A 16,140-nucleotide genomic window follows, 5' to 3' on the forward strand; every position below is an offset into this window, starting at 1 on the left:
CCCCCTGAACCCAGACCACAGGCGCCCTTCATTGTCTGTCTGCATCCCATCGCAATGCCCCCTCTTCAAGCATCTGCTACAGTACATCTCAGTCCGGGGGTGGGGAGCAAGAAATGACCCCGTTTGTTGCGACGGCTGAGGCTGCGTTGATTCGTTCTATCCATCTGCGACCATCCCTCCGTCCTCGCCCTTCCCTGGGGGCTATCCTTGCGCTTGATCCGTTCAGCACCATACCTTACCTTAAGCAAGGGCAATCACCAGCAAACATCAAATCACTGCGACAGAGAGCGCTGTCAACAGCGCGCGCGACGCTGCCCACGATACAGCCGCGCTCTTCTCCTCCACCCTCTCCGCCTCTCGTACCAGCTTCTGCCGCGCGTCCAGGACCAGGTGCTTTTCCAGCACTACCGTGGACGCCTGCGGCCAGCGTTTCCCGGCCCAAACACAGACGGCAGCCAACCTTCGACGACAATCTCGACTTTGTAGGTCCCCTTGCACGATTCTCCCGCCCTCAAACCAGCACAACCGAAACCATCTCGAGCCCCGTCAAGACCCTGCGGCAGAAGGCAGAAGAATCAGCTGCAGCTCGCACCTAGGACTGGCCCGAGGCTCGTCCATACTGTCTACGCCGACCGGTCACGAACACCGTCTCAGAGACCGCGATAACCGCTCGAGATCGATGGCGCCCTTCATGAACATGCCGATGGTGTTGTTGAAGACGGTGGGGTCCTCATTCCCCTGCTGGACCTTCCAGGATTATTCCTGGGCCAGGGAAATTCTCTCGTGCCGTACGACAACGGGTCCGTCGTCATCGTCGAATGCCTCGGCCCCGCCATCCGAGAACGAGTCGACCGAGCCAGTAAGGGGCGTTCCGGCAGAAGTTTCATTCGTCGCCGTGTTGGACCTGGTATCGTCGGAGCTGTCCGCGTTGGTGTCCTCTCCTTGGTTCACCAACGGAATGGCGCTCGCCGGCAGTCGCGCAGCGGCGTCGTCTGCCAGGTCAGCCACAGACGCACCGCTAAACACCATTAATAGTGGAAGGTCAAGGAGCAGCTGCTTCGAGAACCAGGAACCAATGGTGCCGGCCCCCAGAGAGTCGACACCTTGGTCCATGAGGGGAACATCCGGGTGGCGGTCCTCCCCATCCGGAATTTGCAAAGTAACACGCAGCTTTGCCGACAAATTATCTAAAAGACTCATCAGCTTGATGCGCTCCCAGAAACCAAAACCAAATGGCACAGAGGGAAGCAACTGTTGGCAGATTCGGGCGCTTACCAATGACGAACTGTCGAACCTGGCCCAAGGTCATTGCCTGCTGCAGCTGTTCTTTGACGGAACCCTTGTCGCCGCCGCCCGCCGTGGAATCTTTGCGCTGCTCGCGAATCTTGAAGTTTCCAACACGAGCATCGTTGAAAAACGTGAAAGGCTGCTTGAGAGCAGGGTCAAGTGCGGGGATGCCCGTGGTCAATTCGACGTCTGCCATCTCAATCACGGACCTTTTACGCTTCTCCTCGTTCTGAAACCTCGCGAGCGCCTGTTTTCCGGACACGACGGCTTCGGCGAACAGCGTGTGAAGCTCGTGTTCTTCGGCCGAGTCGAACTTGAACCGGATCGCGTTGAAGTCCTCCTCAAGCTCGGCCTTAGTGACGAATCCAATACCATAGACGGCTCCGATGTCGACAGTCGAACCCTGGAGTTGATCACAACGGTCAGTTGAGCTCTGCAGACGCCGATGATCGAAAGCAGCATGATGGCAAGAAACCGTAATCGGAGCTTTGACTTACCGTCAATCCCTTGGACAACCGTTGTTGAGCCAAAGCCTGCAGGTAGCAATTGGCCGCACTGTAGTTGGCCTGGCCGGGGTGGCCCATGACCGCCACGATGGGCGAGAACATGACGAAGAAATCGAGCGGATTGCTGCCGTCCGGGTCGAAAAACCTCTCGTGGAGGATCTGTGCGCCCCGTACCTTGGGCTCCAAAGGTCCATGTTCTTGAGCATGGCATCCTGAAGAACCAAAGGCCCAAAGGCAATGCCGGCCGTAGGCGGCAGCTTCAAGTCTTGAAGCTTAGCAAAGCCAGCGTCGACCGACTCTTGGTTAGCAACATCCGAAAAAAGAAAGTTTAGATTCGGGGTCAGGAAACGACAATGAAATGCCAAAAGATGGGAAAGGGGGATTGGTGGACTGCATCAACATACATGGGCAAACTTGTAACCTTTCCGCCCAAAGCTTCAACGTGGGCAATCCATCTGGGATCAACTCGAGGGTTTCTGCTGGTGAGCACAACATACTTGGCGCCGTGTAAGACCATCCACCGGGCCAAGGACCGCCCAAGGTCTCTGGTGAGGCCAACGAGCAGGTAGGTCTTGTCGTTGACAAAGAGGTTGCCTGAATCGACTGGGCGAACCTTTGCCAACAACGGCTTCTCCGCCTTCCAGTCAACCAGAGCGGACAGCTCCAGGCGCTTGTCACTTAATCAAGAAAACTGACTCGCAGGGAAGAGTTAGTAAAGTCCGTTGCCAATAGCTCTGCCCGCCGCAGCAACGATCGACTGTTCGACCACGTTTGCTTCTTGAGCCGAGGCTCTGGAAGATGACCAAGCTGTGCTGCGGACGATGTAATTGCAGCCATACTTGTAGTAATTAGGGGAAGGCATATTGGCCAGGCGATGGCCGATATCAACGGCGGGCTGGTTGGTCGACATCCAATGTCGAAGAAAGCCGTGAGGTTGGCCGGGCGAATCTATTTCAGCCGGCTATCAGTCTCTTTGCCGTGCAAGGTGATTCATCGAGCGGAACTGGCGGGGGAGGAGGTGCTCTTGAAGCTCGACCATGTCGTGGCGAAGCAGATCTGAAAGTCCCGTCGCTCGGCCTCCTCTAGCAGGATCCTGATGCAAAAGCTCGGCGGCTCAAAAACGAGAATTGAAGCCGCGGGACCGGAATCTTGGGCTTGACGGGAAACGGCTTCGCCCATGAGTGTTGCCGCCACGGACATCAAGAATTCGCCAGGGGCCTTATCGGCCACATTGCTCGGTGCCGCAAAGACGTCGTTTTGAGAGATATGGACCATGGACGCGTTTTGCTCCGAGAGGGCCGCCACGGAGGCGCCGTCCAGATTGTTCCCTTGCACAAGGTGGAAGAATCCAAGGTGGCTCACACGTATGGCCTGCGAAAGAGCGTAGCGGACACGTACGGTCGTGGTATCGGCCTTCTGGATGCTCCCGCGCGATTGACCTCAACATGCCGATGGTGCTGGCCTGGTGCGGGTTGTTGATCCAGGCACTTTCCGTCAGCCACAGCATCTTTCTGGCGAGGAAGAGCAGGTTCTTGACGGCCTAGAATTTGGCCTCGCCCAGGTGAGCGAAGATCTCGTCGTCGATTTCGGACAAAACGACAAAGGTGGACTTAAGCTGCTGGTCCGCCGACGCGAGCTCGTTCAGACTGGTGAAAGACTGAACGGATCTTTGCGGAAGGATACTAGTCAACTCCTCTGTGATGCGTCGTGTCTCTGGGAACTTGCCGCCGACGACGACAATGCTGGGTAGGAGGTCTTGAGGGGGGCAGACAGAGGATTGTACAGCGCGTCGATCCTGGAATCAGCGACGTACGTGCTGAAAACGGACGTGGGGAACAGGTTGGCATCTCCATCGAAAGTACGGCTCTCGATGCCCGAGAATCCAGCACGTTTCAGGATGGCGTCCCACCGGTCGTACGAGACAAATGGCTCCAAAACCCGGCCGTCGTCAACGCCAGCCTACCAGTCGGGGAACAAGCCGAAGAGAAAGCCGAGTCGGCTATGCTCACGGTGGGTGATCTCAAGTGTCATGGTCTCCTCGAGCTTGGGGGTGGCATGGAGGACGTTGGATGCAATGATGAGATCGTACGGGTGGTCCTTGAAGCCTTCTCCTGCGCGGCTCCAACGGATATCGAGAGACTCGAATTGCATGGGCTCTCCCGTGTCGAACTCGGCGAACTTGACGCGAGCTTGCTGAAAGAAGTCGGTCGAGATGTCGGTGTACGTGTAACTGTTGAGTCCAAGCTGCGGCCTTGACAGAATGTGCTTCGTAGCGCCGCCCGTGCCCGCGCCTAAGAGGAATAACAGGCCAGTGAGTATGAAACACAGCAAACAATCAGGAAGGCGATTTTGGCGTATTGTTTCTGGGACTTACCGATCTCGATAACATCCATGGACTGGAGGAACGACTTAATTAGAAAGTAGACGACGCTTTCAATAATTAGTGTGGCCTGCTTACCCTACTACATTACCCAATATACCAGATCATCTAGAATCTTGTCTTGCACAAGAAGATTCCAGAATCACTTAGCGAAGATGCGAAAGTCTGTAGATGCTATCGGGGAGGAAATGGCTTGAACATAATATTCTCAACTTAGAGAAGTGTCTTCTTCTCGGCACTAAATACGGTGATGTCGCCACTCAGGAAGTCGCCCTTGTCATGTGTTGGTGATGTTAAACGCGAACTCGTCTGCGCCTCAGTAGCCGCCAGGCAGAGCGATACGACCAAGGAGATTCTGTCGATATAGGCCAGGACGTATAGTGAGCGCAGACATCAGTTACCCAGCAACAAGTAAGCCCCGATAACGGTCTGGAAGGCAATATCCAACGGCGCCGGGTGCTTCAGCAGAGGCTGGCACCGTCCAGCGTCCTACAACTTGAGGAACGCAAGGGTGCCAGTGGCTTTGGCGTCAGCTCGTCTCATGGTTTTCAGACAACGGAAGTCTTTGCTGTACTCATACCCCATCAGGTCAAGTTCCTTGTAGAAGGAATCGATGTTGACCCTGTTCATTTGAGGGTGCTCTTTCTCGGGTGCCAGCAAGACAGATTCGTCGTCGCCGGCGGGCAAGGATGACTTGTCAGCCACCGCCATGATGATCTCTCCCTTGGCCGAAGTCAAAATCTCACTCTCCTTGGAGAGACACAAGTCGATGAAGAACTTATGCGTAGTAATACCATCTTGGCCGGGCTCGCCGGTCACGCTGGCTGAGAGGTTAAGCTCCACCAAGCTGTTGTCGTCTTGGAATACCACCGCCTTGCTGATGTCCATGTCTACAATCCCAAGAAGCTCCACTTCGTAGTTGTTGTCGTTGGCCACACGCATGGCAGCCTCCATGGCCATAACGATGCAGCCTGCGGCAGGGAAGACGGTCTGTCCTTGGAGGGCGTGGCCGTCCAACCACTCGAGGTCGCGGGACCTCACAAAGTTCTTCCACTAGAACGTCGATGTGGTGGAGTACAGCTTGCTGAGCAGGAGGTGAGGGTGTTGTTCACGAAGATGCTCCCTTGTAGAGCGTGACTCGGTCCAGTAGCGGCGAGAATGATCCCAGGGGTACAACTGCAGGACCTTTGCCAGGCTTTGAAAAGGTCGCTGTGGCGACACTTCCTTTGCAAAGCCGGTAGCATTAACGGTCGGGACTCCAAAGCGCTCCCAGAGGTATCCGAGACCTCGTGCAAAAGCGGCCATGTCATCGGCTCCTCTTTCTAGGCAGCCGGTATACGGCAACTGTTTTCCGTCGAGGGTGTCCTTGACGGCGGCAAGACAAGGACCCTTGAGAGCAGGATGACAGCCGACTTCAAGGCCGACTTGTAGCCCACGGCAGGTTACGGCAGCCTTCTGGACCGCATGAGAGAAAAGGAACGGAGACATGAGGTTGTCCTTCCAATAAGCGGCGGTAACATCCTCTGCAGTCATCTCCTTGTTGTGCTCTTGGACGGATGAATACCAAACAAGCCCGGTCTGGGTTGGGTTGGCATCGGGCAACGGCGCAATCGCATTCCTCCAGCAGCTGTACGTAGGGTACGGCGCATGGAAGCATATGGTGTGAATGGTAGGCCTCGTCGACCTTCAAAAGCCTTTCGAAGGTGGACGCGTCCTCCAGAATACCCTACACGTGCTGGATTGCATCCGCATCACCGGAGATGGTCACACGGTCGGGCGAGTTGCTGGCTGCAACACAGACTCGGCCTTCAAAGACCTCCATTTCGCAAAGCTCTTTCGCATCTTCATACGACATGCCTGCCACCAACATGGCACCAGGTTGCCCGCTTGTTGAAGATGCGTGCTCGGCGGATACAACGCCGTGAAGGTAGGCGATCCGGATGGCCTGGGCAGCACTGATGAATCCTGTCGCAAAGGCACGGGCGACCTCGCCCGAACTGTGGCCTACCACCGCATTGAAATGTATGCCGGCGGCAGAGAGGAGTCTGACTAGTACAATCTGCACAACGCAGCACAATGGCTGCGAGAAGCTGGCTTGTCTCACGTTGGAGGCCTCGCCCTCCAACATCATCAACTGATCCTGGAACGTCGATGATGGCCGATACTTATGGGGAGTGTTCTCAGCGCTTCGTCGAGCTCTTCGATAATGCGTGCGGTGTATGGTATGCCGAGGATGAGCTTTTTCAGCATTCCGGGCCACTGCGCGCCATGTACTGTGAAGATACCCAGCCCGGCTTGCCCTTCGTATCGGTGCTGAGGCCAGTCTAGACTTCACCGTCCTCGATGGCAGCCTCCAGTGCGAGTCGGAGCGTCTCCTTGTTGTTTCCGACGGTGGCGACGCCACGGCAAGACGGATCGCTCTTCGAGCAAGGTGCAAGACAGATTTTGCAGGCTGAACTGTTGGGTATCGACAAACTGAATCATGCTTTCTAGCGTTGATTTCATTGACTTGTTCGATTTTGACGAAAGCACAAGAGGCAGGCAAGATGTTTCTGCCTCTAAGACAGCTTCAGCTATAGGCGTGCTCTGATCGAGGCCCAGAGACTCCTCCACAATCGCGTGCGCATTTGTTCCGCCAAAACCTATGTGTTCAAAATGGGTTAGTTGTTTGTTCTTTCTGTCTTATTTGGATACACGAAGTCGATAATCTCTTACTAAATGAGTTGAAACTGACTCTTCGAGGCCGGCCAGGTGCAACTGTCGGCCAAGGAATGGCCTCGGTCATTATTTTCAGATGGTTATAGAAAGGAGCCACGCGAGGGCTTAGCTTGTCGAACAACAGGTTCGGAGGGATGATACCGTGCTGCACGGCCAATCAAGCTTTGAGCAGACCAGCAATACCGGCGGTGCCTTCGGTATGACCGACGACTGTCTTGATGCTTCCGACAAAAAGAGCCCAAAGAAGGCAAATGCAATGGCATTTGCTTCTTGTGAATCTCCAGCCGGTGTAACGGTCCCTGCACAGCAACCGTTGGACTCAGGCATACACAGTTCCGGGCAAACAGTGAGCGGCCGCTTACCATGCGCTTCGAAAGACTGACAGCGTTCCTGGGGGTTATTTATGTCCAGGCCTGCCCTTGCGTACGTGGCGCGAATCAGGGCCTCTTGAGGGTCATGGTTAGGCATGGTGATGCCCGTTATCCGGCCATCCTGGTTGATTCCGGTCTCCCTGATGACACACTCAATCGTATCACCATCCTTCAGGGCTTGACTCAATGTCTTTAGGACCACAGAGCACACCGCTTCCTGGAGTGCCACACGTGGTAGTATAATAGATGTCTTGCGGCCGAGGCCCAGCAGAGAGATGGTAACCTGCTCCTCTGGCATATGCATCGGCTCCAGCATCCCACATGCGGGACCTGCCCGAGGGTGACAGCATGTTCAGTTTGCTCTCCAGGACAAACGTCATAGGGCCCAATATCAAGTTGGCGCCAGCGGCAACGGCCATGGTGCTTTGTCCACTGTGAAGCTGTTGCACTGCAAGATGTACGGCGGCAAACGATGAGCTGCATGCTGTGTCAGTCGTAATCTGCGTTCAGCGAAGCAGGTTAGCATTATGGGACAGATATCAAACTAAACCCAGGCAGGCATCAAAGGGGTCGGTCACTTCCACTCGGGCCATGCCAGTCAAAGAAGTAGGAGATGCGATTCGAAGGAATGCTCACCGCAACGCCCGTGGCGCTGTGAGCGGGAATACTCTCCAAATCGCGTGTCGAAGCGGTCTCGTAGTTATGGGTCATCATTCCGACATAGACAGCCGTGGACGACCCTTGGAGGTCCTGCATCCGCATTCCAGCGTTGGATACAGCCTCATACACCGTCTCTAGCAGAAGCCGCTGCTGAGGGTCCATGCTTTCTGCCTCTCCTGCTTGGATGTTGAAGAAAGGTGCGTTGAAGGTATGCAGGTCCTCCTTCAGAAATACGCGTAAGACGCGTTGGTGCGTCCGTGGTGGGTGCCATCAGGATGGTAGAACGTGTCGACGTCGAACCTTACCTTGGAATCCTGCTCTGAACATCGCGAGGCTCTTTCAGGAGGTCCCATAACTTTGAAGGTATATTTGCAGCCTCGGGGAAGCGGCACCCACTTCCGACAATTGCAATCGGCTCATTCGGGTAGTTTCTCTGAGCCATCGCGACCTTGAATCCTTGACTGAGACCTTCGTTGAGCTGTGATTGGTGCAATTGGAAGGGGGAACTGCTTGGGCGTTAGCGAATGCTCCGGCAATGAGAAGGCCGACTGAAGCGCTGCAGTTGCTGTGGTGACGACTGCAAAGCGGACAAGATCCCTCAGCAAGCGATCCGCAAGCATATAGATAACAAGCTCGAGATCCTGCTGGTTTCAGACCGAGCGGCGGCGGAAGAGTATTATCAGACGCTCCACGAGACAAAGTATAACATTGCGGGGAGCGATACGCTCAGGCTCGTCGACTGCCACTAGGGCAACGACGAGCACTTGTTAGTTATTGCCTGTCACAGACTCGTCGGCGACGGATCGAACGCAGAGAACCTCTTTATTGAAGCAGCAAAGCTCTACAGCAACGTGCCACTGAAGCAGCCGACGGTCCAGTTTGCCGACCTTGCTGCCCAGCAGCGCAAGGATTTGGAAGATGGCCGTCTCGGCGAGGATATCTCGTTCTGGAGCTCCAGGCGGCAAACTGTGAAGAAGAAAAGTTAGAAGGGAAGAAAAATCTCGTTCTGGAGATCCATGCACTGCAAATCGTCCGCGTCCGCGCCGCTGGCCCTCTTGCAGTCCTTGACGAGCGATGAAGCCTCGTCGCAAGAACCAAAGGGAGCATCGACCATCTGGTATCAAAATGAGGCGATCAAGCGTGTAGATCCCATGGTCGCTTTCCACATCAAAGACCGCAGCCGGAAGCACAAGGCGACGCCAACGCAGTTCTACCTGGCCATCTACCACGTGTTGCTGTCGCGCATGACGGGCAGCGATGACATCGCCATCGGCATTGCCGACACCAACCGCTCCACCATGGACGAGTTGTCGGCCATGGGCTTCTGTGCCAACCTGCTCCCTCTGGGGTTCGGCGACTTTGGCGAGCACTTGATGTTCGTCCAGGACAGTGTGAGAGAGGCCCTGAAGCATTCTCGCGTGCCCTATAGTGTCATCCACGACCGCCTTAGCACTGCACAAGGCAGATGCAACGGTGTGGTTACTTCCTTCCACCTTGGCCAGACCCAACCACGCACCTACCCTACGAGCTGGGTGATCCTGCTCTTTCATCCATCGAGTTGGGCTGAGTCATCCTCGATCTACCGAAATCTTGGTTGGTCCATGCAACGCACCTTCCGAGTACACCGTTCCGTCCCGTTCCGTCCCGTCCCGTCCTTTCCAACGTTGCCTCCGAGGCACTGCCGCCCCAGCCTGCCTGCCTTACCTTCCTTCTATATCTAAGGGATCGTTGCGCAGACATGCGGTCAGTAAGGTAGTCGGCACTCGCATTAGACATTAAAAAGGCCGCCTTCCGTCAACTGTAACACTTCCACTTTTCTCCTCGCAGCAAAACTTTCGACTGAAGCTCAACCAAGGAAGTAACTCTAAGAGAGCGGAATCCAGAATGCGCATGCATGTGTATCGATACAGATATTCATGCACCCTTAAACTCATCAAGACAAACTGACCGAGGAAGACGGGCGGTAGAGAGGTGCATATGAGGATTCGCGGTCGCCTGTCTGGGTAAGTCGACTGGCGCTCATGGGGTACGTGCTGCGGAAATCTGCCAAAATCCGTGATTATGTCAGTGCCAAGCCCCCTGTGCGGGCATCTGTGGCTCAAGCAGACTTGAAGGACGTGGCGGTGGTGGCTCGGGCACAGGTCGGGAAATCCTACGACTTGCATTACGTGAGCACCTTGTCTGCACACCTTGATGGCTTGGAGTCAGAAAAGGTAGCCAACGGTTATCAGCACTTGCCAGTCCGTGCGCCTTGCATCAGGCGCAAAGGTTTGACTGTCAACCCTGCTTTGCACTCGCCAGGTGACAGACGACTGCAATCTGCGCGTCAATCTCAGCCAGCCGCCTGGTGCGCTGTCCGCTGTCTGGAGGGGAAATCTTGACGTTCAGTGCCCATGTGTTGCGCCTGATAGGCGCATTTCCCACACTGCTATTGTCGCTGAGATCAGAGCCATTGAATAGTACGAGCACATTGAGGGATTAATATGGTGGTTTTACCGAGGTAATCGGGCAAAAATAACCCATTTTCGCGAAGTTCGTACTTTCGGACGATTTCTCCCTACCTAGTTAAGCAAGAATATCAAAAACGAACAGCTTATAAGGGAACCCTCTGGACCTCCGAGCGAGGGCGAGGGGCGAGGCGGCACGCACGACCTTCCGGCTACCGCACCCGTTGGCTCCTCGATCCGTTGGTTCTGCGCTCTCGGACTAACTAACATCCAAAAACACCTAGACCCTGCGCCTAAGAAGCCCAGAAGCGACCAGAAGGGGCCGCTGATACCAAGACAGCGTCCTCCAAGATCCTAACGGTCACCAGCGCGGTTATCCACGAAGTCGAATGGGGGGCATTTCCAATCATTTTGTGTTGATGGAGGCGGGAAATATTCGTCTGACGCACGGGCTCCAATCTGCCTGTGGCGCTCCAGCTGATTGGCCAGGCCCAGCATTCCTGTGCGAAATTTCGCACAAGCCCCACAGTCAGGACTGAGAGGTTAAAATCAATTGGCTGAGTCGCGGTGGAGCAGGGCCACAAACTATACGTACCTCCCACGCCGTTCCCTTCCAGCGGCGCCACGACAACTCCACAAGACACAGCGGTTTGGGAGCGTGACCACCTCTTCGTCTTTCCATCATGAGCACATCGTCGGCAAACTTGCTGAGGTGTCGCAGACGCTGGGGAACCAACGCAAGTGTGTATGCCTAGCTCCTCTGCGACGTCGGTATTTTCTGCTTCATTTTGTTCAGAGTGACCGTATCTGATAAGCTTCCTTAAGTACGGTGCTGCTCCTCGAGCGTATCTCACCGCCAATCAGAACCTGCACCACTCGTCCCTATTTCTAAGAGAATGATACTCTTGTGTGTGCTTACCGAGCCACCACTCGAAAACCCTCCCCGCCATCAGATTGAGCCTGATTAGCGAGGAACATCACGGCATGGCTTGGTCCAGACAGCGGACCACACCCAAGTATCGTAGATGGAAAACTGAAGCTGGGCAATATGAAGACGTGAACTTCCGCCGTACTTGATGGAGGCCGGGGCAGGATGCCAAAGCCCGCGCGTACTGCACTATCGCGGACACTGATGGCGACTATCATCTCCCCAGGCTGCATAGCACTCCTTTAAAAGAACTGGTACCGAACCGCATCGGTCGGGCGGACCATCCTCTGGCGTGTAGCTGTCTCATTTGTCTTGTTTACTGCCTGCAGAATGAATGACGATGACAACATCTTGAATATCTTGCGGCTTGAAGGCATCGAACCGCTCCTCTAGTTGGCTGGCTCTGGTGAAGCCACCATGAGTGGCGTAGAGCCGAGCACCATTGAGACGAGTCTCGCGAGATGCGGCCAGTGCACCTTGCATGATGAAAGATGTGAGAACAACAAATTTACAGCGGGTCATTCTTGCATTGAACACATGAATATACCTTCTATGTTCAATCTCACATTCAGATAGACGTCTAGTCGTGCAGTGTGTCAGAGTTATCCAGCCTATCACAAGTTTTTTATATGAGTCCTTCCTCAGCGCTCCTGGCACAATGGTACTTTCTTAGGCACTCTTTGCTGACACCATGAGCCGGAGCACAACAGGCTGACGAAACATGTTGGGCTGTTCTGCGATTATACGGCAACGCACGTTATGTATGACTAAAAGCTCTTTGGCCGCCTGCGACAGATACTGCAGCGCATATGGAGCCTCGTGGTCGGGGTCTGGATACATGGTGCGTCACTACTCGCATCCGTTGTGCTACGATCAATGACAGTGTAAGGATGAGGGGGAGGTTGACGTACCTGCAGCCTCGAGGCTGTAGGTTCGACCGGTCGAGGAGGCGGAAGGCTGACGCATTCCGGCCGACAAATGAGCCGTTCGGCGCCGAGATTGGATAGGAAAGACAGCTTGAAGGAAATGCGTCTTGGTCTGAGTGTTCTCTGCTGAGGTCCATGATGCCCTTCCTCGCAGCGTGAACCTATGAGCTTTTATATTTTTCTTGCTCCGTGTTGCAAGCTTCCCACCTGCTAAGTATTGTCATTGCGAATTGGGACATTCTATCTTATTATGTTCTTTCAATTTGATATTCGCCCTTGAGTTTACTAACAGGACTACTTTTCCAACAGCTAGCCTGTAGATAGGTCGGCCCCTCAGTGCAAAAATTGATCATAAGAAGATGAGGAACCAGGGGCGGGGGGCACACCACCGGCTGTTGCATCTGCGCTTGGATGTTGGTGATAACAAAACGATGGTGGAGCTTTGAACGGAGACGTTGTAAACTTGGTTCCGGGTCCGCAACGGGCTCGATCTAAGCAAATCCTGGTGTTCCTGCGGGATGAAGGATTTTTGAGTGATTTGAATTTCACGTGATCAAGCTGTCTGCCTGCAACAGAAGAACAGAGAAGCGAAAGGAAGGCGTGGTCTGGTATTTCAAAATTTTCATCCCAGCGTTTGAGGAGCAAAGAGTTAGTTTATGCCAGAATCTCCAGGGGCAGAGACAGGATGGGGAATGGCGCGCCCGTAGTAGGGAGTAAAAAGGCAAGTACTTACCTCAGTGCGCATATGATGCGCCATATCTGAAAGCCATATTTCATGCTCCCCAGCTCTGTAACGAGTTTATTAAGCGACGGGGGTAACTCGGCATGGCGCTTGGTCGCGAACTTGCGATGAATAAAGCTACTGGCCTTGAGGGTAAGTCTCTTGAGCTGTTTCGTAGGTGAGGACGTCTGCGACTGCGATGTTGAAACGCTTCCCACTGACCTGTGTGGAATCCATGAGATGATTTGCGGAACGTGGTGAATGCGACGAGGGGGGCAATAATGGGAGCCTCGCCCCGTTGCTAGGATCGATACCGCGACATTTTCGTAGATATCTGAGTAGCGGTTGATCATCGTGTTGGTAGGCAATTTGCACGATGACCAACCAAGCATAAATCGCAGCGCAGAAGTCCAACGAATCTGACATTGAGGCCGCAGTTCCGTGCCGATGATGAAAATAAGTACCTGTAGGTTATAGGTGCGATGGACAAGATAAGTATGAGTGGGTGGAAGCGCTGCTGGGTTATTTGGCTATGTAATTCCATAGCGCTACGGCAAATTAAATGCTCGAACATTGTCGCAGGCTCAGCCGGACGTAGCGGCGGTCTCGGCCCTCCGACGCTGCGACCCCACTTGCTCCGCGGATGTCGGCTCTTGCCCCGGACCCGACGCCCGAACCCCGGCCCGAGCCCCACCCCGCCTGCCCCGCCATGAAGTGGTAGCCAGGCCCCGGTGCAAGCTGAGCTACTACTTCCCATTACGTAGAGGTGGCTAGGCGTGCTCTCATACTGACACTCCACCCACTTCGTCTAACGTTCTTCTCTTCCTCATCACCAGGACGGACGCCGATGCGCCCAGTGACAACCGCGATGAGCGTTGAGTCGTCAGTCACAACTCACTACCTGCCACATCTCACTTCGAGGAGAGAACGGGTGATATGGGAATATAATCTGGTCCAAATCAACAAGGCATATTTGACACTGTGCGCTGGCCAACAAATTTAACAAAAATCATCCCTCCGCATAAACCTGCCGGCACACAGGACATGTCCGTCCGCCGAATTCAAGACACCGATTGATGCGGTTATAACGGAATACATGTCCGCATTCCAGCCGCTTATTGTGGCTGGTTGGTCCAGCGGTCTACGGAAACGCAGGACTGCCAGGTTTGATTCGCAAACCCTGGAGGCTAGGAAGCATTTGCTGCGGCGTCAGCCGCTCCTGCTGCTGGCGGTGACTACTTTCGACCGTGAGGCAGCACCAAGGCAGAATAATTGGCTGCGATTGTGATGTGTGCACATCCCACTGGTTAGCGCTAGTGTATGGGGGTGGAGTTACGGCAGGTATGCAGCCGGCCACAGTTCAGTTGCAGCTGCACTAGAGGAATTATCGTTGTTCTTCACGTATTACTACCAGACCGACGCGCATCCTGACGAAGGCAAACAGCGCATGATCGGCCTCCCGCAGCAGAGAAAGAACTGACGTATCCTCCACCGCACGCGAAGAATAACACTACCGCCGGGCGCGGGGTTTTCAAAGTATCTGGAGCCCAGATGAGACATATCCCAGGTATACTTTTGGCTCTTTCCTTGGGCTCTCTTCGTTCTGGCGGGATCAGACCTTCATCTCTCCTGTCCTATTCTTCAGAGCTTGCAAGGCAGCCCTTTTTCAAGACTGATCTATCAACGACCAAACCCCACAGGATTCCACCACTTCTGTGGCTATGGATACTAAAGATGTTTCTAATGTTAAAGAGATCAACGCGCTTTTCTGAAGGCTTCACCAGGCTGCGGAGCGAGCTGGTTCCCGCAAGGGAAAGACCCCTACCCGCCCTCTAATATTCTTGTAACCCGTTTTATGATGGCACTATCTGCGTCGCTTGTTAGGAGTGCCGACCAAACCACTTACTCCACCACGCAAATTCCCCAGCTGTATCCTCCTTGTGTCCGATCTGCAGCTAGCCTCCGGCCTCTTGTAATCTCGAAGATGATGCTGGAAGAACGCCACCGGGGCAAGCAAGTCTTTATCCGGATGATGACACCTCCTGACAGGTTGAATGCCGTTAAGGTCATCGCGGAAGACGAGGAACGTACTGTGGTGCTGCTCCAGCTGTACAACCAGTCAGAGGATGTAGGCTGACGGGGTCGAAAAATAGAACAACAACAACGACAACATGTAGGCCGACGATCTGCTCCCTCAGAACAGCATCTGTATTATTAAGGAATCATTCTTGAAGGTTACCACCGACGGCGCGTACAGCTTGCGGGTGGATTATGTTGGAGATATTACTCAACTTCTAGTGAAGGATGAGCGGATCTGAGATGGAGATCGCTGAAACAGATTGACGGCAACTCCGAAGAGACTCAGCTGCGGGGGAACGCAGCAGTCAAAAAGCAGGATTAGGGACGAACTGAGCGTTTGTAAGTGCATAAAGGCCACCATCAAGAGCTTCTAACTATTAATCAGGTATTCCAATGCGCTCTCACCTGCGAAGACTGTCGCGCAGGAACAAGCCGCTCTGCTTAATTGCTCACTAGCTAAGCTAAGCCCTGATCGCCCCGAAAAGACGCTAGCCGACGCCCTCAGAGCCTAAGATAGTGGCAAACCAACCGAGAAGGGCATTGGTTAATACGTGAGTTGAAGATTATGTGTTGCTGTTGCCTATCCCCGCGCTTACCCTCTTAGGTTTCTTGTTGAAAGGATCGTCAGTTTAAACTGCTTTGGTACACCGAGATCTAGCTGTAAGAAGATAGAAAATCCCCAGAAACACATAGCTGCCGCGTAAACTACTTGTGGCGCCTGGATTATTGCATCCCATATCAAGCATTCCTGTGCTAGCAATTGTCGTTGCTCTTTTATTGGCAACATGCCGATTGTGTGCGCCACTAAAGACCTCGACGTTGACGCTGAGTTGCTGATCCGCTACCAGCAACCTAAGCCTGGCGATAATTACTAAGTAACGCAGAAATGTCTAGAGAACTGGAGCTTCACTTGCCAGTGCAGACTGTGTGAGGACAAGAAGTTAATCTTGGCGTAGGCGTGGCAGAGACGTAAGGCGCTCCTTTGGAACCTGCGACAGATTATGGAGGCTTGTAAGACGCCAGAAGAGTCTCAGTCTAGGCGGTTCCTCGTGCAGCTGGACCAGTATCACCTAGAGAGAGAAGGAGCGTTGCGCTGAGAACTGTGGGATCCTTACCT

At 54.1% G+C, this 16,140-nt stretch overlaps 5 protein-coding genes and 2 pseudogenes across 7 annotated transcripts; 3 read left to right on the top strand and 4 right to left on the bottom strand.

Moving 5' to 3' along the window:
* Positions 1-636: 636 nt before the first annotated feature.
* On the bottom strand, positions 637-2,630 carry GCG54_00015318 (Lovastatin nonaketide synthase; the record flags this gene model as incomplete). The annotated part of the gene is given in 8 exon segments (XM_045415123.1): positions 637-747; positions 793-1,251; positions 1,295-1,384; positions 1,550-1,690; positions 1,785-1,938; positions 1,968-2,183; positions 2,198-2,463; positions 2,490-2,630. The coding sequence occupies 8 exon segments, from the start codon at positions 2,628-2,630 to the stop codon at positions 637-639; spliced, it is 1,578 nt and encodes a 525-aa protein (XP_045258296.1).
* A 153-nt stretch (positions 2,631-2,783) lies between these two features.
* On the bottom strand, positions 2,784-6,301 carry GCG54_00015319 (Lovastatin nonaketide synthase mokA; the record flags this gene model as incomplete). Its single annotated transcript, XM_045415124.1, has 9 exons — positions 2,784-3,121; positions 3,192-3,333; positions 3,391-3,535; positions 3,607-3,657; positions 3,757-4,084; positions 4,168-4,223; positions 4,667-5,226; positions 5,359-5,800; positions 5,904-6,301. The coding sequence occupies 9 exons, from the start codon at positions 6,299-6,301 to the stop codon at positions 2,784-2,786; spliced, it is 2,460 nt and encodes an 819-aa protein (XP_045258297.1).
* A 2-nt stretch (positions 6,302-6,303) lies between these two features.
* On the bottom strand, positions 6,304-8,084 carry GCG54_00015320 (annotated as a pseudogene). Its single transcript has 5 exons — positions 7,841-8,084; positions 7,474-7,746; positions 7,066-7,439; positions 6,889-7,036; positions 6,304-6,815 (listed from the first exon to the last, which is right to left on the bottom strand). Coding segments are annotated over exons 1-5 (1,551 nt in total).
* Positions 8,085-8,146: 62 nt separating this feature from the next.
* Positions 8,147-8,364, bottom strand: GCG54_00015321 (annotated as a pseudogene). Its single transcript has one exon. A coding segment is annotated over exon 1 (218 nt).
* A 574-nt stretch (positions 8,365-8,938) lies between these two features.
* On the top strand, positions 8,939-9,489 carry GCG54_00015322 (Compactin nonaketide synthase mokA; the record flags this gene model as incomplete). Its single annotated transcript, XM_045415125.1, has 2 exons — positions 8,939-9,395; positions 9,425-9,489. 2 exons carry the CDS (start codon positions 8,939-8,941, stop codon positions 9,487-9,489), a joined length of 522 nt encoding a protein of 173 aa, XP_045258298.1.
* A 5,439-nt stretch (positions 9,490-14,928) lies between these two features.
* On the top strand, positions 14,929-15,262 carry GCG54_00015323 (uncharacterized protein; the record flags this gene model as incomplete). Its single annotated transcript, XM_045415126.1, has 2 exons — positions 14,929-15,072; positions 15,122-15,262. The coding sequence occupies 2 exons, from the start codon at positions 14,929-14,931 to the stop codon at positions 15,260-15,262; spliced, it is 285 nt and encodes a 94-aa protein (XP_045258299.1).
* A 647-nt stretch (positions 15,263-15,909) lies between these two features.
* Positions 15,910-16,120, top strand: GCG54_00015324 (uncharacterized protein; the record flags this gene model as incomplete). The annotated part of the gene is made up of 2 exons (XM_045415127.1): positions 15,910-15,948; positions 15,980-16,120. 2 exons carry the CDS (start codon positions 15,910-15,912, stop codon positions 16,118-16,120), a joined length of 180 nt encoding a protein of 59 aa, XP_045258300.1.
* Positions 16,121-16,140: the final 20 nt, after the last annotated feature.

The sequence above is a fragment of the Colletotrichum gloeosporioides genome, assembly GCF_011800055.1.
Source record: "Colletotrichum gloeosporioides strain Lc1 chromosome Unknown consensus_86, whole genome shotgun sequence".
NCBI classification, from domain to species: Eukaryota; Fungi; Ascomycota; class Sordariomycetes; order Glomerellales; family Glomerellaceae; genus Colletotrichum; species Colletotrichum gloeosporioides.